At 39.2% G+C, this 23667-nt stretch overlaps 1 protein-coding gene across 1 annotated transcript in view; it reads left to right on the top strand.

Moving 5' to 3' along the window:
• Window positions 1–23667, top strand: part of klhl32 (kelch-like family member 32) — a 36243-nt gene that overhangs the window by 8532 nt on the left and 4044 nt on the right. Inside the window, exons 3-9 of the mRNA XM_041987616.1 lie at window positions 411–588; window positions 5762–5869; window positions 9780–9878; window positions 15686–15901; window positions 18805–19531; window positions 19771–19829; window positions 23058–23250. Of these exons, the coding sequence (XP_041843550.1) occupies window positions 411–588; window positions 5762–5869; window positions 9780–9878; window positions 15686–15901; window positions 18805–19531; window positions 19771–19829; window positions 23058–23250 (1580 nt within the window). The remainder of the gene's footprint in view (window positions 1–410; window positions 589–5761; window positions 5870–9779; window positions 9879–15685; window positions 15902–18804; window positions 19532–19770; window positions 19830–23057; window positions 23251–23667) is intronic.

Raw genomic sequence — 23667 nt, 5'->3', positions numbered from 1 at the left:
ACTTATTACATTTCCTTCTGAGAGGAAAAATGACTGTAAATATTTCAGTCATTTACCAACATATTAAAGAAAGTAAAATAAAAACCAAGAGAAAGGAAAAATTATTGTAAAGATAGAAGAGTCCCTGAAGAGCTGATGCACATATTTTTGCAGATGTGACCTTTTAAAAAATGCATGTTTTGATTTATTGCCTATATTCCTGATATGAATTTGCACATTAAAGGATTAAATTATAGTGGGAGTAGCAGCAGGAATCATAAAGGACAATTCACTATATAGTGTTGGTAGAAATGTTTCAGTTAACTTTAGTCTTACTGTCAGTGATACGCAGTCTTTCTCTTGTCTCATAAATCCAGTAAAATCCAGTTTGACAGCATGTGTATCTCTGTGTGTTTGTGTGTGCACAACAGTAAGGAGATGCTAACAGGACAGAGACTCTGCCATTCAAAATCCCACCAGGATTCGGTTCTCTCTGCCCTCAACCAGCAGAGAAAAGATGGCCTGCTGTGTGATGTCACCCTGGTTGCCGGTGAGCAGAAGTTTCACGCCCACAAAGCCGTCCTGGCAGCGTGCAGCGATTACTTCAGGGTAAGTGGACTTTTGAGCTGATTATTTTCCCCAAAACAATCATTCTGAAGGGAACACAGGGTGCCAAAATTGAATAAATACTAGCATGTTAGCATTAGCGAAGCTGCATATCAAATTATACGGCCTTTGCCTGAGTGGTACCCTTAGATATCATCATCACAAATTAAAGATAATGACAATAATGATATAAAATAAACTCTAACATGTGATCGTACAGATAAATGCAGACCTGGGGGCACTTAAGCTGTAATTGAAGCTCTTTGGGTTGCCTACAGAATTAGGAGGATGCTAAAATGAGACCACTCAGCATCAGAATCTCCTCTCAGTATCCGATCCCCGGCAACACACCTGCCAAGTTTGAAGATCTCTTAAAGACTAGACAAAATATTGGTGGGAACAAGAAAAAAAAAATCAAACTTCATTGATGGAGCAAACTGTGATGCTGCACTGCCACAGCAGATCATCCTCCACCAATCTGCCTGGACTGAGAGCTCTCCCCCAAAGCTTCAGCCTGACTCAGGTTTGACCACGGGGGAGCTTTAGGTAGACCCACGCTGTCACAAACCCAGACAGAAGATTTCCTGCTGCACAGGGGGAAGCACACCAAGATTTAATTCAGCGACTTTGAGCAGATTAGAAGTTGGATATTAATCCCCCCTGAAAATGAGAGGAAGATTAAATATGTCCAAGTTGCCCAGGGATTATTCCTCCTGTGTGTCCATGTGAGCGTGTGTGTGGATGTGTGTGTGTTTACAGGTTATTTTTACATCTCTCTGCAGAGAGTTGAGGGTGGGCGAGTCATACTCCCCTCCTCTCTTTTGTTCGTCCTCTTCCCTTCTGTTTTTTTCTTTTGTTCTTCAGATCCGTTTATGAATGTCTCCCTTTCAAGTTTCAGCTCAGCCAAGCAGCACTGTTGTTCCAGCACTCGGTTTATTAGATCAGCCTGCTACAATAAGCAAGAAAAAACTCTCTTTACTCCCCTGCCCCTCTGTAGTGGCTTAACAACATTATCTTCATTTTGTCATCTGACTCCACTGCTGAGTTTAATTTAGTTCATTTGCAGAGGAGATGAGGGAGCCTTCTGTAGGGAATAGAAACTGTTTTCTTTCTCTTTTTCTATGTCTCAGGCAGACTAACACCTGCACATGTTGTAGTGATTATAACACGTTATCTAGATGTGAGTGATTGTAATAAAATACCTGGCCAGGCGGGAGTTGTTTACCTGAGACTTGTCCTGAATGTGTCATCTGCTTCTTCTAGTGACATCACATTGTTAAATTGTCTGGACAGCTTGGGGAGATGGAGCCCAGTCAGTCACATCAGCATCACTCACCACCTTCAGCAATTGGCCGCCACACAGACACACAAATCAAATCCGCTCTGTGGTTTTTTGGATTATATTGTGCCAGCCCTGCAGAACTCATATCACAACCTATTATTGTCTCAATTTCCAGCCTGTACTACACGCAGCCAGGCTGCTGGCTCATTTAACTTCTCTGATGATACTCTGTATTTACATCAGACCACAATATGAACAGCTGATCAATACTTTGCTACAGTTGAGGCTGATGTGATGTAATCTATAATGAAATCTATTTTTAAAATCCCTGTGGGAAATTTCTACGGTTAGCTAACCTTTTATCGCTTTCTCCTACAAAAGTAGCTATCTGTCACGGTGTGGAGGATGTGGATCTAAACATGGGACTGACGAGGAAGACAGATGCAGGAATTGAAGGTTAAATGAAAATAACTTGGGTTAACAGGGCAGGAAAGCTAAAAAGACACACAGGCTCACCACAAGGGCAACACCGGGGAAACAATGATCTAGCAGTGAATGCATGAAACCAAGGAAAGATATATATATATACACACTGAGGTGAACTTATAAGGAGCAGGTGAAGCAAATTAGCAAATTAAACCAGGTGTGTTGATGAACAGGAAGTAACGCAAGTAGAATACACAAGGGAGAACTTTACAAAATAAAACAGCAAACAAGACATCACCTTAGGAACAAAAACCCAAACCAAACCACACAGATCATGACACCAACTTAGATTTTCTTAGCTCTGTTCAAGAATAGGTTGGGTTTTAAAACAATTGTAATACTGATGAATGATTAGATCGATTGGTTTTTATCCATATTATATATCTGTTGTTTGTAGTGTAGAATGAGTCTGTTCATTAGACCTGAACTTGGCTCAGTGCATCTAATGGAGTTATTCGTTATAATTTGCTTCAAATATGTTTTTTTCAGCTTAAAAGCAGAGAAGTGCAGGCGTATCTGCAGGGAGACTAAGTTGATTGTACAGGAAGATAAGGTTTATTGTATATGGGTGTAAAGCACAAGTTTGATCATAATATATATTATATAAGCATATTAGATTGTACGTCAATATTTGCTAATAAAATTTATGATACAATACAATTTCGAGTCGGTTTCATTTAGGAGTCATCAGTATAAATCAGTATCACATGCTGGTTTATTGCAGTCACTCCCGTTAATGTTAAATCACAAAAACAGCTTAAATATTAAAATATACTTTCATTCCTGAGCTCATTCTGGCATTTAAATAAAAAACAGACTATTCTATAAACAAAAATGATAAAGCACCACATTCTGTATATTGAGCTTTCACATGATATAAAAGACACTGAGAAACTGATTTATATTTGTAGACATTCAAGCAGGATGTAGTCTAAATTTTGCTCCAACTTATTTACTGTAGTAAAGTCTGACTTTATCATAGTTAAACATCACACCTTTGGATATCAGTATTTTCTCATTAGATTAAAATAAGAAATGTTGGTGGTTCTTTTTTAAAGAACACTTTACAGATTATTGTTGTGTTGATGTTTGACCAATATTTTCAATTCGAAAAGATGCTCTTGGCTCCAACATTGACTATAATGCTTGCATGTTAATAGAACAGCCACTGAGCCCAAATGAACCAAACAACTGTTAGAAGCAGTGGAAACATTTTGGTATTACTATTCTAACTTTGCATGCGTTACACAAGATTTTATTGCCATTTGGGGCAATTCAATTAAGTTTAAGTACTTTAAATGCTTTGGAGAGAAAATACTGTAGTTTTAATGAGAATGAACAGAATGTGTTGAAATAAGCTAAGAAAAACAGGAAACTGAAATTAATTAATACAAAAATACTCACAGACATACCAGACTGTTTCCCTGAGAGCTAGTATCATTTAAAGCAAAGGAGTATCCTCATGCCTGAGGTCTACAGTCTATTCTACATAATCATAAATAATGACAACTATGTTTAACAGAACCCAAACAACTTGTGTATTTTCCTTATTTTTTAGCCTGTTACAGCTGCAATGACTAAAATAATATATTTAATGGTCTTAAAAACACAACTATGTTTTGATTTATGAGACACTACAAATATTGTCGTATTTTCTTTCACACTAGCAGAAAGAAAATTTAGAAAATAGATGTTTTGAATTTATTAATTTTATGCAAGTTGGTTACAGTATAATCGTACACTGTAGGCTCTACCATTAATTTGGTCTGCAACAGTTTCAGTCTGACAAACTTACATTTAAAAATAGCTGCAGACCCCCAAGAGATAGCCCAATATTTTTCACAGACGGTGAAACAGCCTCACTGAGAACATTATTATTTCACTGTGTGGGTGAGGAAGTCACAAGCTTTTTCTAGTATTATCACACCAAGCAGGCACAGATAAAATTTGCCTGCAGGTCAGGCTAAGTGCAGAGCTACGCCCCCACTGCAACACTGTGTGTGAAGGTTCTACAGTGAGCATGGCAAACATGGCTGAATGTGCATCTGTCCTGTATCTGTTTCCCAATTTATTGGGGTCATCCATTACAATCGGTGCTACTTTAACTCCTCCGTCAGGGTAAGGTGAATTTACACCCCAGACGAACAGTTCTGTGGACGCTCTCAGGGTGTGAAATGTCACTTTACGGATTTCTGGGCAAAGACAAACACATGTAAGCATGAAAAATGCAGGCAGCCTGTATTGCGTGCACTCTTCTGTTTACTTTCTACCTGTTTCTTATATCTTTTTGTGTGTTTTACACTCAAGCACTCATTGATCACAACTCAGCCACCACACACCCAGGTTAAGCCTCCTGTGTTTGCTGGACCAGAATGTTTTTAATTAGCACTACAAGGCAGACAGGAGGGCTGAACAGGCTTTGGTTAAAACTCAGCATTGCCTTGAGGTGATCCTGTCTCACATATCAGATCCACACTACAAAAGAGCTTTTTTTTTTACCAGAATTGGGGGGTCGGTGTATGGTTAAAGTTCATGTTTATTATGAATCAGGGAAAACTGGATGAGATTTGAAAGCAGTTAATGTAATTTTCATGACAGACGGAGATGGTATGATAACGGGCCAGCCTGGAGGTCTTTGAAGTGAATAATGTTGTTATAGACTAATCTCTCTATCAAGTTACAGTTTCTTACTGCTACTGTGATTAAAAAGATACTTAAAAATTGCAAGTTAGCAAGATCAATATCCTGAGAGAACGAAACAGCAGGAAAAAAATGTCTGCAGTAAGGAGAATTATTCCTCACAAGCGATTTTAAGGTTATGCTAAAATGTTAGCCAGTCTTAAAGACTTCATTCTGCTCTCTTTCCTTCCACGCTGCTGCTCTCTGCTGGTTAGCATTGATCAATGGCTCTCCTGTCTCCTCATGGTGTGACACCAGTCAATAGCTTTGATTAGCGAGCAGCAAGCTGGCCTCATGCACAGCAGTGCCAGACTGCTGAATCTGTGTCCGCTGCTTTGATTCAACAAAGAGTGCAGTATGCACTCGCTATGTGAGACAGGATGAGAGAAAGACAACGAGATATAAGAGAAATTACTGACTGTTCTTTTTGTCTTTGCTGACCTTCAAGAATCAGGCAGGCAAACCTGTAAAGAAAAAAAAAATCAAGAATGTTGTATCTTTCAGACTTAGGCTAAACGTCCACATGATGAGCCAACACAGTCACCAGAGAAGGACAGGAGAGTATATCTGCATAGGCTTTCCATTAATACTATTGGTTATTTAATACTTTCTAATCCACTGTCCACTGTTTTATTTTATGTTTTACAACCAATAAAAGAAAATGCCTAATGAAATATCTGTGATAATGTTCCCTCGACTGACCTCAGTGTTTTGTCTGTGTGTCATCAGGCCATGTTCAGCCTGTGCATGGTGGAGAGTGAAGCAGATGAGGTGACCCTGCAAGGAGTGACCAGCGTCGGACTAAAGCATGCTTTAGATTTCGCCTACACTGGACAGGTGAGCATATGCAACTGACTAAAATGAGAAAGAAAATGAGAACAGTATAAAGAGATGGGGATCTTTAAACAGAACATCTCATAAAAATACATCACAGTACTTACCACACTGATGATGGGACATGATGGAATATAGAAGTATTATCAGCATTATTATCTTAAATGATATTTTCACTTATAATACAGTCTACAGTTTGATCTTAGGTTTGGCACAAATTAGCAATCTTTTCGGTATGGTACATTTTTACCTACAAGCTGTTATGTGTTGAAAAGAAATGTTCTCAGTTCAAATTTGAAATCTAAATATGCAGAAATGTTGTTTTCATTTCACTGAGGAGGGTGTGCAAAAAAGCAGACCAGCCCTTTGGACCGGGTTAGTATTTAGCTAAATATATTAGCTCTTTGCTTGCCGGTTAACAAAGCTCTCCCCTGAAACACAAACAGTTGTTTCAGGCTTTACAAAGATATGAACTTTGATGAACAAAACAGCCAAACTAACAAGGTTAACTAAAAGGGTTTAGCATTATAAGTGTAACTAAAATATGTCAAGCACTGGCAGAATGTGGCTTAACCACTGTCAGTGGCCACTGTCCTGCAGGTTTTAGATGTTTCCCGGCTTCAGCAAACATGGCTTAGATTAATGGATCATTGTGGAGAAGTTCACAAGCTGTTGGATCAATTTTCTTTGAATCAGGTGTGTTGGAGCAAGAAGACATCTAAAACCTACAGGACTGTGACCCTCAAGGACCAAAACAAGTCCTCTGTCAAAGTACATACTGTTGGGTATTTATATAATCAGCTAAATATTAGCTATAACCAGCTGATTATTAGCAAGCTAGCATGTTTCAGGAAGTGGTGTTGCACTTGTGGTAAATGAAAACTATGTGACTTGTCAGTGTGCCATATTATTGTTTAAAATTTAGATTTGTGAAATTAATATACATATATGTATGCAATATGAGCTGCTACTTGGTCAAAGCCAAGCTAATTTAGCATTTTTTAAATAATAAATAAATAAATAAACTGCTGAAGAATGCATTAGGTTTATCCATTTTGAAGAAATAATAGATCTAAAGTAAAACTTTCTTAATCCTAGAACGGGAAATATTTGACCTGAACTAAGGCACTTGGTCGGGGTTGCTACCTTTAAATAGCAAAAAAAAAATATATAATAAAAAAAATAAAAAAATTGTATATAGGAAGGTGTAAAAAGAACCACTACAAAGGAAAATTTAGCATGTTTTGACGTTGTATTTGCAAGTATGTCCCAGAAATATTTAACAACAGATTTTGTAGATTACCTTTTTAATTGCAGCAAAGTTGTGAGTATGTTACCCAGAAGTGTACAGGTGCTGTAGCCTACCAGATTTTACTGTAAACTGGTCACTCCTCTGCCAACTAAGGCCATACAGTTTAACATTTTCTATAGACTCATCAAATTCACATGGGAGAGGAAAAAAAAACAAACAAACCAGATTGTGTTTTTGTGCTGAAATTGCAAAATGGTCATGTGAGAGAGAGAGACTCATCTCATCAACAAAGTCAGTGTGGGATCATTTCTAAAATCCTTGCTAGACCTTTTGTGCCAGTGATTGCAGCTCCACTAAGCACCCTAGCAGCTTATTTCGTATACTCAAAGGCCAACTTTATAATTACTCCTAATTTTATTTCTACAGTGGAAATGAGCAAAGGGTGAGTTGGTTAGGGAGTCTAAGTAGGTCAACAGCAGGCTTGCAAGCCGCCCTGCTTTGGTTGGCACTGCTCCCGTCTGCCTAGAGGAGATGATAGTGGATGAGATGAGGGCAATATGCTTATCCCCACACCGTAAATAATGACCCACTAAAAATCCTTCAGCCACATGTACAGGCCAGCAGGGGTGACATTCCGCCATGGGATGCTCTCAGACTAGTAATCATTTATCACATTTACTGAAATCTTTACAGCAATGGATATCTCAATCAATCAGAAATATTATCTCAGATCCTAAAACTAGTCTGAGTTGTTGCATAAAGCGGGGAAAGGGTCATGTGGCCGATATCCTAAGGCAGAAGACATATTCTGCCATACACTCCTTTATGTCATTTTCTCTTCTTTTGTACAATAAATGGTGGTTTGCACAAGAGCTAACTGCACTCCCACACTGAGCCAGGCACAGCGTTCTAAAACTGACTTCTGCTGTGTGAGGTTGAAGTACTCTAACTGTAGTGGGCCTCTGGAGTGGAGAAGAGAGCAGGATATGAGGAGCATTCACTTACATTTATTACACTCATTTTTCCAGCTTGCCATCATTGCTGCTGCTTCCTGACAGGATGCTGGCTGACTCAAAGGACATGACTTTCATGTTTTTGACTCAGTCATTTCAGTTTATCCTCAAGTTTTCTAAAATCAGGAGAAGTTTGATTGTAATCGGTGATCAGACTGTATCTGTTCTCTTTCAGGATTAGGGCACATGCACCAGCAGCTGAAGCACATAACCTCTTATCATTGCCCTCTGTCTGAATATGTTAAGCGTATGAAGCTCATAGATGGTGCTTGTGGTTAACTGGACCGCTGCCTAGACCTGGCAGGAAACCATGCTGTGATAAATGGAAATGTGCAGATGCAGCTAATTGCAGAGAGTGGGGGAAATTGTTATCAGAAAAGCTTACTTGGATTGTTTTTTTCTTGTTCTATAATGGTTTATGAGAAAAACTGCAATTATTCTAACCAAATGACTTGATTTAATACAGATGTACTATTTTCTTATTCATAGAATGATTAAACAATGTTCATTTTGACACTATATCAAGCAAAACATATGATCATTACAAACACTGTGAATAGTTTTTCACATTGTATATGATAATTGTTCAATATGCAGTAATTTTCTTTTTTTGTCTTAGAATGAATTAGTATTCAGAAAATATGATATCCATGGGTGCATTTAAATCGTGTTCAGCCCTCTACTGTATCAGCAGGATTGAGAGCAAAGGGAGACAAATGATGAAGTCATTTTTCTCAGTTTCAGTACTGATGCAGTCACGGTTATGTGGCTATGTAGGGCAGAGCTGCTGAATGGATTACCAAAGCTTTGATCCTGCCTTAAAAATATGTATTTGGATTAGGTTAGTCATTAGTCCACTGTGTGAAAAGGTAATGTGTTTAGTTTGATTGGGTTGTTATTCCAATGGTTAATGGAAATTTTGACTCCTTGTGGTCTGGTTTGTGTGCTTATATGGTTAACAATCCACGTGGTACTCCAGCTGCACCCAGCTCTGCTTTCAAGAGCTCAGAAGAATGGATTGGCTGTGTTACAAAATTTTATGTTGGATATGGGTTGATCACATGGAAGGTTTCATTAGAGGATTTCAGCTGCTATTCATTGAGCTAAAAAGGAAACATTTTGGCAGAATCAGTGCAATAACTGTTTAAATGTTGCTGTGAGGTCAAGAGGATCATAGGGGAGCATAACAAGTAATTAATAAGTCATTCTCACTGTATCTGTATGGAACACAATTCCTCAATCAGTTTAATAAAGATGAGTGTAGATAGAATTAATTAAAGCCTAAACACAACTGAAAAATTAATGACAAAGAATGAAAGAAATCATATATCCTGTATTTTGTACCGCCTAGTATTAGCCCGAATTAGGTTTATCTCACTTCATATACTTAATATTTATCCCTTAAATGCTTAAATTTAACATATGTAAATATGGAGCTCTTCAATGTCGTATTTTACTCAGCTTTACCTTCCAAGTTCAAGTTTCTAAAAGTGTTTGTATTCAGAACAAATTTTGTAGATAGTGAAATTATGAAAAATAAACTACAACTAGAATACCTTGAAAATGAGTTTGTGAAAGCAACCTAAAACTCAGCTACAGTAAAAATGAAAGTCTAAACCTAACGACCTTCATTATCTGTTGTGGCCAGATTCTGCTGGAGCCAGCTGTGATCCAGGACGTCCTCTCTGCAGGCAGCCACCTACAGCTGCTGGAGCTCCTCAGTCTCTGTTCACACTACCTCATCCAGGTACACACACACAAACACACACACACACACACACACACACACACACACACACACACCTCCTCTCCTTGTATCTAGGCTGAAGACTTTACAGAAGAAGAGGTTTCCAGTGAATAACAGGCCCACGCTACAAGGTTCCTCCATCATGGTTTCCATTACCCTGGCTCATTGGGGAAATGGAAACCATGAATTTTTACAAGATGTATTAAACTCTGTTGGTCATTTTGATCCCGTGTGCAGGGAAATATCAAGAAAACTACATGTGGGTCACTTAATGTGAAGTAGAAGTGTTTTTTCTATTACAGGTGATTGTGTTTAAAAAAACGAATCATGAATATAGCATAATTGACCGAATTTAATTTAATTTAATTTGATTTAATTTAATTTAATTTAATTTTCGCCTTAAGAACTGGACAGGAAAAAAAACTAATGTCAATTGACTTGACTAAGGACTTTCATGTCATTATGTTTTATAAATCTACACAAATATAATTGCAGATTCATTGATACTAGCTGCTTATTGATAAGTAAATGAAGTTTTCACCAGTAACAGAGTCAAATATGAGGGTTAAAAAAAAGCCTGAGAAAGACAGCTATCCAGCTGCTGTCTATAGTTACACTCTGCATCACTCTCAGTACATTTTAGCATTCGCTGCATGTTACGAGTATTTACTTTAAATTGAGCTGAATGTGTTTTTATTTTGTCAAAAGCACAGCATACACAGTACATATATAGAGTGGTCAAGCTGACTGGAAAAGTACTATATAAGAACAAGTCCATCTGCCATAAAGAAAGCGATGAGGAACAAGGTGTTGGCCTACTGGACTAGCTTAAAGTTTGCTAGCTGAGGCATTGTGAAGCGAAAAACAAACAGACAAAATAAAATGGTACTACCCTCACTTCTTTCCCCTTTATCTTTGATAGATAAACCAATAATGGACGTAAAGAGTAATGTTTATTGATGCCATATTTTGACAGAGCCAGAATCTCATTTGCTTTAGGTGGTTATGCTAAGCTAAGCTAACTGCCTCCTACATGTAGCTTTACATTCAAAAGGAGAAAAAAAGTAAGACAGCTGGCAAACTCTATATCAATTTCATCAAAGAGTTAAAAACATTGGATCTCATTAAGAGCAGGCATATTCATCTAAGGAACTCTGACTTAAGAGGTTTACATCAAAGCTATTTGCCATAAAAAGAGTTGTAATTCTTGAATTAGCTGCAGTAATCTGTAATTAATGGTCTGATATGAATCCTACTCCTCAGGGGCTTAGAGGTCAGTTGGTTAGAGTACAGGGGAGCTGATAAACATTTGTTGTGTTGCTCAGGGGCACTTTCAGCAACATTTATACTTGTCATCCACTCCTAGGTGCTTGAATTCTGATCTCTTTAAGAACTAGGCCACTCTACTGGATGTTTCATCTATTTTATCACAAGACCAAGATGCATGCGTCTGAGCAGCAACAAAGTCAGTCCTCCAGGTTTTTGGCCAAGCACAGCTGCAGATAGAAAACAAATTGGGTAATGTTACTGCAGAAAAGTAATCCTCTAAATTTTTTCATGTTTTCACAGCGTTTTCACAAGTTGTGAAAATTTGGCATTTTGCAGTGGTTTACATACAATTGATTTTTTATACATTTACAACATATACGCTATCTACCTAATTACAAAGATTATTTAATCTTGAGCATGAGGATGGTGGCCTCGAATCACTGTTCTCTATGGTATCATTTGCCATTTAAGTCTTTACACCTACATAACACAGCCCTAATGTGCCACCTGGTGGATGTAAAGCCATAATCTCTGTTATGGCTTAGTGGATTAGTGACTGGAACAAACATCTGACTAAATTGTGGTAAATACTTTCAAATGTCAAATGACATTCTCATTTGCTTGTAGTGGTAAAAAGTAGTGACTGAATGTATTTACATAAGTACTGTACCTACATTTTTGTTTATTTATGCACAGTTCTCTTTCAGTCCCACCACAGTGTTTCAGTCAGATTGAGGTCTGGACTTTAATCTGATTTAACACTGTTTTCTACTTTGGTGTTTCTGTTTTTTTTGTATTTCAGAAGATCACTGTTCATTTGCATAATACAGTTTGGCCCAAGATGTAGTTGTCAGGCCGATAGCCTCACATCTGACTCAAGATTACCAAAAGTAACCATATTATATATAATTTTTTTTTCCTTTAGTTGAGCTGCTTTAAAAGATAAATACAAGGTACAGTTGTCTCCAGGGTCCTTGTTTAACAACCTACTGTAGCCAATGTTCTGAATTTTATCTTATAAATTAAATGTGCATAAATTAAAAAAAAACAAAAAAAAAACTCTCAATTAACTCTATACACTAACAGCACACCCCTTTTCATGGAACATGGAAATCGCTGCATATCTTTCCCGAGTAAGGAGGAAGAGAGGGAAAAATAATGAATTGCTTGTAACTGGGACTGGAGCCAACCAAACGCTGTCTAGTTCACCCATTAAAGTCGAGTTAATGTTTATTTATAAGGCACTTTTCATGCATAAAGCAACATAATGTGTTTTACACAAATAAAAACAGAAATAAATATGAAGCACATTTGTAAAAATACAATAACCGAAGGTAAATATAATTTAACACTCATACAACACAATGTATTTTAAAAAGAGAGAAAAAGATGTGAGAAGATTTAACTAATACAAAAAACTATAAATATGAAATGCTGCATGAATGAAAGATGTGACAATGACTTAGAATAAAAGGAAATAACTGTCAGCAATAAAGAGGAAAAAAAGGTTTTATATCAAATTTAATACCAAAAGAATGCATCTCGGCACACTGATGAGACGAGTTTTTGCAGCTGGAGGACAGAGTATGACAGAACTCCCACCTTTGGAAAGACATTTCCAGCATCGTTGCAGATGCAGCTCTTTCCCGAAGGATTTCAGCTTTATGTTGGTCTGCCTGAGGTAACTGAGGTATATTTTCATCCAAACGAAGAGAGTATAATCTAACTCAGTGATGGTTGGGAAATGCCCAGTTTGTCTCCTACCTCATGCTGTTGACCAAAAGCCTACTTGGAAATTAACTGGAACAGCTTTTTGTGCTGTTAATGTCTCTACAACACTAGTCCCAAATTACAGCATAAATCATTCATTTCTGGGGAAGTTTTATCTTTTGAGAGGCTAATTAAGTAGTTATTTTTTCAATGCGATAAAAGACATCCATAGTCTATCTGTAAGCAGTTCAAAGCTGAGATTATATTTATTCACATTCCTGAGTCGTGTGAAAGCATGGTTGATAAATGAGGACACAGGTTGTCTACTCACAAGCATAGTATATAACAGTGCTCTGCATTGGTTTTTATTTTGTTTTGTTTTTTTCAGAGCTTTCAGACTGCTGTACTTTTTTTATTTATTTATTTATTTTTTTGTAAGTGCTTGAAATTAAACCTTCCTTGTCCCATAGGTAATGTGTAATGTGGCCAATTGTGTCTTTTTGTTTGCAGATTTCCTCTGGAGAGGAGTTTTTGCTGATGTGCACCACTTATTATTCTGGCCTAACAACTCCTGTCTGTCCAAATCTCATTGCCCTGAAAGTTTTGTGTTTTTTTTCAGATACAAGTTTGCAAGCCTGGGCTATGCTGTCATGTTCTTTTTAGAGTGAAAAGACTTTCTTCAAGCAACCCTTCTAAACAACTTATACTTTTATCTAGAAGTGTGCTGTCTTTAACTTCCTAACTGAGGCCTGTAGAGTCTGTGCTACCTGATATTGAGGCAAACTTGCTTGAACATATTCTTCTCGGACTGTTAAATGTTTTCTACTTAATCATTAAATAATCATTCTTGTTTAGAAATTAACCTTATAACCCTCCCTAGATGGATAGGTGACAACCGTTGCTTCTTTAAGCTATTCCTCATGTGATTGTCCAAACCTGAGAGCTCCAGATCAACAAGAAAGTTTTGCTTGAGTAAAGACAATCACACTGATGATGATCAGATGGATTTCATTTGCAGCACCTGGCTGCTACTGACCCTGTTAATTCCTATGGAAACGGCATCCTGCACTGCTGCAGTTTGTGTTTTCCTTTTGTAAGCCCAGTTTGATTACTGTGTAATAATGTAGGGTTTCTGTTGTCAGTTATCTGAGATTGTATACCCCTAATTTAAAGACCAGGACAGGAACAGATCATAGGAGGGGTGTACAGTCTTTTTCGTGTGACTTTACTTCCATTCTGCCAAATTTCAGCACCAACTGCCCTTTCTATATCACTACATTTGACTGACAACTTTGGTTAAAGGTTCCTTTTTACACAGCTGGCATTCAAAAAAGCCTCATATATATTTTTTTTTACACTTTGGCTACTAACACCTAACAAAAACAGTACATAGTCAGAGTCACTTGTCAGGTGTTATTTAGTTGTTAATTTCCTTCCATTCGCTATCTCAGCTGCTTGCTGTATTAGGCATTTTATTAAAATAAGGGATCTGAATATTTCCTCCAAATAAGAAGAAAATATAATGAGACATATCTTGTCTTAAGCTTGACCAGGTAATGGTCAATGGTGAGTAATGAAGAGAGATTGTTTTATGTTGCAAAATATTAGCATCTGACGGTATGAAGCTAAACAAGTTATACTTGGGGGCTTTCCATCCTGAACACAAAAAAGCCTGTTGATTACTTTAGAAATAAACTACTCAACTGTTGATACAGCAGAGTTGTTTTATTAAAGCAACATCCACCTGACTGAAAGCTCAACTCACCTAAAGTAGTTTGCAGAGTTTCTTGGTTTAAAAGATCCCACACTGTAGCAGAAGACTTGATGATTCCTTCTGTCACTGACAAGGTTTTAACTATAAGTTACCAAGAAGCAGTCAATAAACTAACGACTGTTTCATGGCACATTGCTTCGTACATTTCTTTGTAAGCATTGGCGCCTTGACACCGTTGCTGTCAATGAAAAGGGGGCCCTGCAGAAAACATTTGGGAACCACTGGCTTAATTGGTGTTTCTAGATTCTCTCTAGGACTGAGTGTGAGTATTAGTGGTTGCCCGTCACTCTGTGTTGGTTCTGTGATGGACTGCCAATCTTTCCAGGATGTGTCCTGCCTCTCGATTAGTATCCACCCTCCTATATCCCGCATTGGAATAAGTGAGTATAGAAAATGGATGGATGGATTCGGGGTAGCCAACCTGTCAGTGTATTAAGCTATTAGTCATTAAGGTGCCTTTTCAAAAAGCATAAAACCTCAGTATTATTTACAAAAATAAAAAACAACCTGATATCTGAAACCTTAAAATCTCAGCCTCTGAGACAGATAGAAACCTGGAATAAAATTAAACAAGAGCATAAACTTCCAGCTTTTATGGCGAAGCATTTGCCTTCCTTTTTCACCAACATTTTTTACATCAAATTATTTATTAATTGTGTTGAAAACAAGGGCATCTTAGTAAACACATTCACATCCCATCCGATTTGGAGTGTTGAATATGAAATTGATGCTTCCTGTGATAGATACATAACACATGGATCTTAATGGGTTAATATGAATCTGCAGTAGAAGGGTATAATTGATTGTATGTGCTGAAGGACAACCAGAAGATGGCAGTCTTATCTCATTTTCTTTAATAAATCCTTGTCCCCCACTTGCCTTTATCAGATGACTTTCTTATATATGCATACAATAATATGTAGGTACATTTATGTAGATTTTTTTTTGCCATTTTTAAGCACTTAAAGGGCATTTAAATGAAACAGACACACATTCAAAAAAAATGGTGAAGATTTAGATTTATCTGTGTTTAAATGATGCATTCATCCTGCAGGAGCTGAGCAGCGTGAACTACCTGGAGCTTTACCGTGTGGCCGACCTATTCCACCTACCGACCTTAGAGGAGGCTGTGGTGAGCTTCCTGGTGGAGCATCTGTCTGAGCTGAGCCAAAACCGACCGGACGAGGCCCTGCAGCTGCCCTACCGCCTCCTGAGGGAAGTGCTGAAGAGCGATCGTCTTACCTCCCTCAGTGAGGAGGAGATATGGAAGGTGTGTAAAGTGATGCTTTTTTGTGTATGTATGTGGAGGTTAGGGACAAGTGTCACTCATGCCAACATCAAACTGTTCATGAGCTCATGATCAATCAGTATAGAGCAGACATGTTAAAGATCATGTAGAATGTTAGGGTGAATATTTAACAAGAAAACAGAAGTTATGTTTAAACTTAGATTAAATCAGTGAGATGTATTCTTAAGTCACTGTTGTTTTCTACAGGATGAAGAATTAAAACATTTTAATAATGACCTTGGTAAGATACTATTATTTTTGTCTGTAAATACGATCAAATTGCATCTTGGGACCAAACCTGTCTGCACAGAGGAAAGCAAGACACTCATAGAAAACACAGAGATGCTGCTCAAGAAATTAAACACTGCCATCTGCTAGGGCTGGGTGATGCTATCGCTGATACTAGTACGATACTGATACCAATACGATACCGATACGGTACTGATTTATATATATATTTTATTAACAAATTTAATTTTACTTTTTTTGTTTGTAAACAATATAAAATAACATCACCAGTGTAAAAAATAATAAAATAATTATGTTATTTCCTCTTATCACACACAATTGTTTGAGAAAATAAAGTCAACAGTTCAAATTAGCTAAACAAAAGCAAAACCTACTATTTGTTAGGACTCATTCATATTCTTTGACTTTTTGTCCCCAAACTTCTCTGCAAGAAAAAAATCGATCTCATCACGCTGGTATCGAATGATACTTATACTAGCCTTGGTATCAATATTATCAATATTTGGATCGATCCGCCCAACCCTACCATCTGCTTCCCATATTAATGAGGATGTGCAAAAAGTAGTTGTTTCTGGCTTTGTGTGCACGGGTACAATCGACTGTCAGTCCAGCGTGCACGTGCTTGTGATGAACTGCCGTAAATGTGGAGTGAAGCGGGAGTGCAGGATGGGGACTTGCCATTTTGACTGTTCATTTGCACCAATCAGCCCCCGCACCACCCCCACCAACCCCTCAGTTCTTTTTCCCCCCTCTCGCTCTTCCTCCCCTACTCTTCTCTGATTAGGCCCACCGCGGCTCCATCAGGGCCCCCAATCCCCCAGCTGTCACTCGGCCGCCCGTCTGATTGAAAACAATCAGGCCTCTGATGGCACAATTACCCTGACCCTTTAGCCAGCCGCCGCTGCCATAATCAGCCTCTGATTAGGCTGCTTTGGGCCTCCTTCACTTCGCTCAGAAGGTTAATTTGGGCATCAGACGGAAGCGGATGGAAAGCGTGGGCTGTCGTCCGAAAGGGTGGGGGGTGGGAGGGTGGCGGGGTGCACACCAATACCGGGCCGATACAGCTTGGCCGTCAATCATCGTCACCCGGAGTTTTCTTAGAGTCTCTCACGCTCTGGAAATCACATTTTCAGTGTCTTTGTTTCTTTTCCTCCCTTTCATTCCTGCCATCCTTTGCTTTGTCTCCCCTCCTACCCTCCTTCCCTCCCTCCCACCACACCCCCATACCCCTCTTCCCTTACCTCTCTTCCTCACTATCTTCCCTCACTCTCCTTTTTCGTGCACACACTCCCTCTGTCATGCACTTTCTCTGTCGGTGTGGAGGGGAAGGAGTTGATTTATTCTGTGCCCTGAGGAAGTTGTGTGATGCAGTGTGACCTTCACAGTCAGCTGCTGTAGTGCACACACACTCACACACTTCCACTTCAGAGCGATGAGGAGGAGAGAGGCGGGGTGAGCGACGGAGAAAAGGGAGGAGGAGACAGGAGAGTGGCAGAGATGCCACAAAAGACAGAAGCTTTGCTTGCAAGTTTGTTGCATATTCATACCTTTCCAGCGGATTAAAGCAGGGAAATAAAGAGAAATCTGCTTTTTGTTTGGAGCGCAATCCACACACACACACACACACACACTGACTGTGCATACATCACACACCACATCTAATGTTATCACCTCAGATGTGATATTATGAAATTTCTCCAAATTATTCTTGATCATTCTTGTTGCCTGCCTGCTCATTTCACCCAAAACATGTCTTTTTTTCTCAGTAATAGGTTCTCAAGCTCTGCACGGATTGTACTAAAACCCACTTTGGTTTCCTGATAAAGCTATCCGTGATCTCCAGTCATCTCACCCACATTCACACCTTGTCGCAGCTAAATAACCTTCCATCGCTCTTGAGTTCAATTAAATCCCTTTCCCGCTACCCAGTTGGCCTGCATTGCACAGAGGATGCTGCCTGTAGATATTTACAGTCTGTATATTGAATGCTGCTGATTAATAAACACTTGTGTGTGTATATGTGTGTGTGTGTGTGGGTGTGTATGTGTGTGTGTGTGTGTGTGTGTGTGTGTGTGTGTGTGTGTGTGTGTGTGTGTGTGTGTGTGTGTGTGCTGGCGACTATGGCTGTAGTACTGGCTTGTCTTAGCCCTGCCATAATAGCCAAACAATCATTCAAACCCTCAGTTCTTTTTTTTTCTCTTCTTCTATTTTTTTTCTTTTATTTGATTTAATTTCATTTAATGTCCACGTTTTGTTGTTAACCCCTAACCTTACCTTTTCCTAATTTATTTCTTCCTCACATTTTCCCTTTGAAGGATTGAATGAAAGTGACAAGGAAGGGGAGTTTTTGTTTTAAATGAAAAAATAATTAAATCAAGGCTCCTCATGGTTTTATTGAGCTGAAGTCATGTCATTAATAATGTATAAAAGAATGCAACACACAATGAATTTAAAATAATAATGTACTCCACTGTAAAACAGGAATTTGGTAGTTTGCAACCTACACTTGAGCAGAATTATCAGTTGGTACAAAGCTGCTGAGTACAGCGATAATACTGCAACACTACAGCTATTAGGGGCTAATATTGGTACTTATAGGTACATACAGTCAATCCTGTTGTCCTTTTTGTTCTCAGCTGGTTGTTCTGTGGCTGGAGCACGACTGTCGTTACCAGTACACGGAGGATCTGCTGCAGCATGTCCGCTACGGCCTGATGGATATCCCCACTTTGCACCACCTCTCCAACAGCCATCCTGTGGTCCAGTCCAGCCCCACTGCTGCCGCTCTGGTGGATGAGGCCCTAGACTACCACCACTCCACCTTTGCTCAGCCCCTCCGGCAGTCACCTCGCACCAGGCCTCGCTTCCAGTCCCTCACCCTCTACATAGTCGGGGGTCGAAAGCGGGAGGTGAGCAGAGTCAGGGAGTTACGGTACTTCAACCCGTCTTCCCAGGAGCACGTACGGGTGGCAGGTGGATCAAACTGGAGCGAGCTGGCCCCCATGCCCACTGGACGCAGTCACCATTGCGTGGCTGTGATGGGAAACTTCCTGTTTGTGGTGGGTGGTGAAGTGGAGCATGCCACTGGGAGGACGTGTGCAGTGAGGACTGCCTGTAGATATGACCCTAGGGGAAATCGGTGGACTGAGATTGCCCCTATGAAGGCCTGCAGAGAACATTTTGTCCTGGGAGCTTTGGGTCAATACTTGTATGCAGTGGGCGGCAGGAATGAGCTGCGGCAGGTGTTGCCATCCGTGGAGCGTTACTGTCCCAAGAAGAACAAATGGATGTTTGTCCAGCCCTTCGACCGCTCACTGTCTTGTCATGCTGGCTGTGTGGCCGACAACCTGCTCTGGGTCTCAGGTACACACAGATAAGGAAATAAGGAATAACAATACTCACTCTTCTATAATGCTTTACTTTTACTCTAGTTATATATGGTACCAGTCATGCATTTGTACACACTTACCCATTTGATTTACCAGGAAAGTGTGTCCAAAGTATTGACTGGTTCTCAGTCTGTTTATGTGCAGGCATAGAAACTCTTGGGTTAAACAAACTGCTGCATGCACAGCTCAGTATACTGTGTTTTTGAGTTACAGGTGGAGTTACAAACACCGCTCAGTACCAAAACCGGCTCATGGTCTATGACCCAGAACAGGTAACTATTAAGGTTAAAACATGTTGAAATAATTCTTGAATGTTGTACTTAATGAAAAGACATTAGTTAAGAAGTTAAGTTTGGATATAATGACTATGTCCAAATTATGAAGGGTTGTTCTTTGTGACAAAATGACAGAATTATCATCAATCTTTACAATTCATCTTAGTTCTCTGGATTAAGTTTCTCTGTTTTGATTAATTTACTTTCCTATTGCTCTACACATAGTCATAACAAACCAAATGCCACACTACCTGCTCAAAGTTAGTTCTTATCTGGCTAAATTAGCTTAGCTGGAAAGCTGCACATTTGCTTTGGAGAATTGTTAAAAAAAAATCTAATCACTGATGGAGTCAGAGACTTATTATGCCCCATTTTCACAAGTTGACATATTGTTGGTGATATTAATGAGATGCCTGTGACATGCTTTGGTCAAATTACTGTGATACTGCACGATGACTTCCTTTTTAACCTCCATTTTACATTTCTTATCAATTTTAAGGGGTTAAGTAAGCCTAGCCCACACTTCTTCCATGCAGTTTACTTTTTCTGAGATCAGTTTTACTTCTTTGGCAGATTTATTTTTAAAAACAACCACAGACAGCGGATATGGATTCCTCTTTTAAGCACAATCTAGTCATAAGTCATGTTGAATTATTCCAGATTGTTAAAATGTAGTAAAGCCACAGCCAACTGGAGATGAAAAATCCAAACCCTGTTGGAATTCCGCCATCACTAATGAGCTTGAGGCAGGTTCGGGTGTTGTACTATTGATGCTGCATCAATGACAAATGGAAATAAGAATTTTCAACCTCCTACTGGCAAAAAAGAAAATGCCAACAAGACATTAAATTTGTTTAGAAGGTAAGCATTAGAAAAATTACTAAGAAAGTATTAAGTTCAACTGAACTTACAGTATGTAGCTGTGGGTGAGAAATGGCTGAAAACGTCAATGTAAAAAAAAAAAAAGAAGCGTGTTTGAAGGAGTTTTGACTTCTTATTTCCAAGGTACAGCAAACGTGGCATGCCATGAACTTATTAATGAATAAATTATTTGATGAACATGGAAAGGTAGCATAATTCTGCTCTGATGGAACAGTTCTCTGCAAACCCACTGGACACTGCATCAGCTCCACATTGCTAGTACTGGGTTGGACCACATTTTGTGGCAGACTTACTGTAACAGAGTGTTGGAAACATTCTTTAGAGATTTTGCTCCATATTGACATGATAGCATCACACAGTCCTTCAGATTTGTCAGACATGGTACATTATCCTTTCAGAAGTAGCCATCAGAGGATGGTACTCTGTGGTCGTAAAAGGATGGACATAGTCAGCAACAGTGCTCAGGTAGGCTGTGGTGGTTAAACCAGACCACGGTGGTACTAAGAGTGTGTCCAGAAAATATTCCCCAGATGATTACACCACCAACCTAAACCGTTGATACAGTGCAGGATGGATCCATGCTTTCATACTGTTTTTACCAAATTCTGAGCCTACAATCTGAATGTGGAGCTAAAATGAAGGTTGGACGTGTTGTTCTGCATAGCTCGGTTGGAATCAGTGGCTATCAAAGTTCCTGTTGTCTTCCTATCATTTCCAACCAGTCTGCCCATTCTCCACCGACCTCTGACATCAAGCAGACATTCTGGTCCAGACAACTGCTGCTCTCTGGATATTTTCTCTTCTTGAGACCATTCTCTGGAAACCCTAGAGATGGTTGTGTGTGAAAATCCCAGTAAATCAGCAGTTTTTGAAACACTCAGACCAAAAAGCAAGCCATGTTCAAAGTCACTTTAATCCCCTTTCTTCCTCATTCTGATGCTCAGTTTGAACTTCAGCAAGTCGTCTTGACCATGTCTTCAAGTCTAAATGTATTAAGTTGCTGCCATGTGATTGGCTGATGAACTGAACAGGTTTCACCTAATAAAGTGGCCAGTCAGTGTATTTTAAAGCATTAACAGCTCCAAAGTGATACAGTTGTGTAAAAGAATTTCTGAGTTGGTACCACTTTAGATGCCCAAATGCAAATGCATCATTGCAGACTATCAAGCCATCGTTGACATAGTATTTCATTGTGATATTGGCTTCTGTAAAAACTAATAGTTAAATCTGCATTTAATTTGGAGAAACTGGGAGCTGTGTGTAATTTTGGAGAAAAAAAGTACACTTAAGCAGCATCTGTGCAACAATAAAGCTGCTTATTCAGAAAATGAATGCAGACCGTATGTTTAGCTGTGATGGATTGCACAACAGGCAGGTGTCAAGTGTTTGCTAATTGATTTTCCCACCATATGGAAATTAATGGAAGCCAATGGCATCCTAGGAAATAGAAAACAAGAAAGCTACATCTACTGCTTACCTCATCAGGAGCTCTGTTTATGTGATTTGTTATTTGTATTTATAGATCAGTAGAAAATTATTTAGAAAAGCTAAACAGAATCTACACACTCCTCTGTTTTGTGTGCTCCTTCAGTGCATCACAAAGACATGTTTAAGTTAACCAGCTCTCTACACTGGAATGTAGTAAATTGCATTTTCTGTTTTTGCCTGTTTACAAGGCAGCTGTTTAAAAGGCTTGGATCTTGGTGAGGCTGTATATAGCATGAGGTGAGGTGTGTCGGGGGGAGTGTGTGTCTGTGGAAGGTGCACGTCCATATGGGTTTGTGTTTGTACACGTCTGCGTGCAAGCGAGGGAATGAAGAAGCGAGTGAAAGAAAGATGGAGAGAGTCTCATTTGTATTCACCATGAATCTACATTCACCTGCCAGAGCAACAGCAACCCCCCACCCACTCTACCCTCAACAGATGGCCACCCGTCAGCTCCCAGCAGACACACACATACACACACACACACATATATTCTCTCTCATTCTCTGCCTCAATCAAGTAAGCATACACACACACTCACATCGACTCAAAATAAGCTTCCTTAGAGAGATGAGTAGGGATCCTTGGTGTAAAATGAAGTGGCTGAAACATATGATTAGAAACAGGGAGGGAAGTCATTAGTACAAACCAGAGCTCCAGTGTCACGTTATTTATCTAGCACTGAGCATACATCAATTACCCATGCATGGATATGCTTAAATATTAATCTCCTTATTCGTCCTCTTTCCCACCCGCTCTGTTTTCCTCTCCATCCCTTTTTGCACCACATCTATCATTCTCTTGCAAATTTTTTTTTTCCTTTTTCTTCAAATGCATCTGCTTCTCCATCACCTTCAGGACCAGTGGTTGGCTCGCAGTCCTATGCTGCAGAGACGAGTGTACCACGTCATGGCGGCGGTAAGGAGGCAGCTCTACGTGCTAGGTGGAAACGACCTGGATTACAACAACGATCGCATCCTGGTTCGTCACATTGACTCTTACAACATGGACCTGGACCAGTGGACACGGTGCTCCTTCAGCCTCCTCACAGGTGGGCTAAGGGATGAAACCACCACGGGGATAATTACACATCAGAAAGTAAACAATTGATCAAGCTTCAGGACTGTAAACAGAAGCAGTGAAATCATTAATGGCACATGAACATTTTCTCAGATGTTTAGTTTATTAGTAGTTTTTTTGCATCTTTCCATGTTTCCAATGTGCTTAGTGTCTCCAGGCTGTAGTTTAATAAATGACTTAATGTATTGGTTGGGTCCAAATGGAGAAGAGTATTTCCTTAAACAGATCCTTCAATAAATCACAAACTGGAGTTAAACCAGTAAGGAAGGTTCTGTTTGAGACTCAATTCTCAGTGAGACGTTGCAAAATTAACCCTTAAAAGTCCAAATCTTAAAAAGCTATTTTTTTTTACTATTTTTGATCTGCCTAAAATTTTAATGTAAAAATA

This window comes from Melanotaenia boesemani, chromosome 6 (assembly GCF_017639745.1).
Source record: "Melanotaenia boesemani isolate fMelBoe1 chromosome 6, fMelBoe1.pri, whole genome shotgun sequence".
Lineage (NCBI taxonomy): Eukaryota > Metazoa > Chordata > Actinopteri > Atheriniformes > Melanotaeniidae > Melanotaenia > Melanotaenia boesemani.
This window is presented reverse-complemented; position numbering and strand designations above follow the sequence as displayed.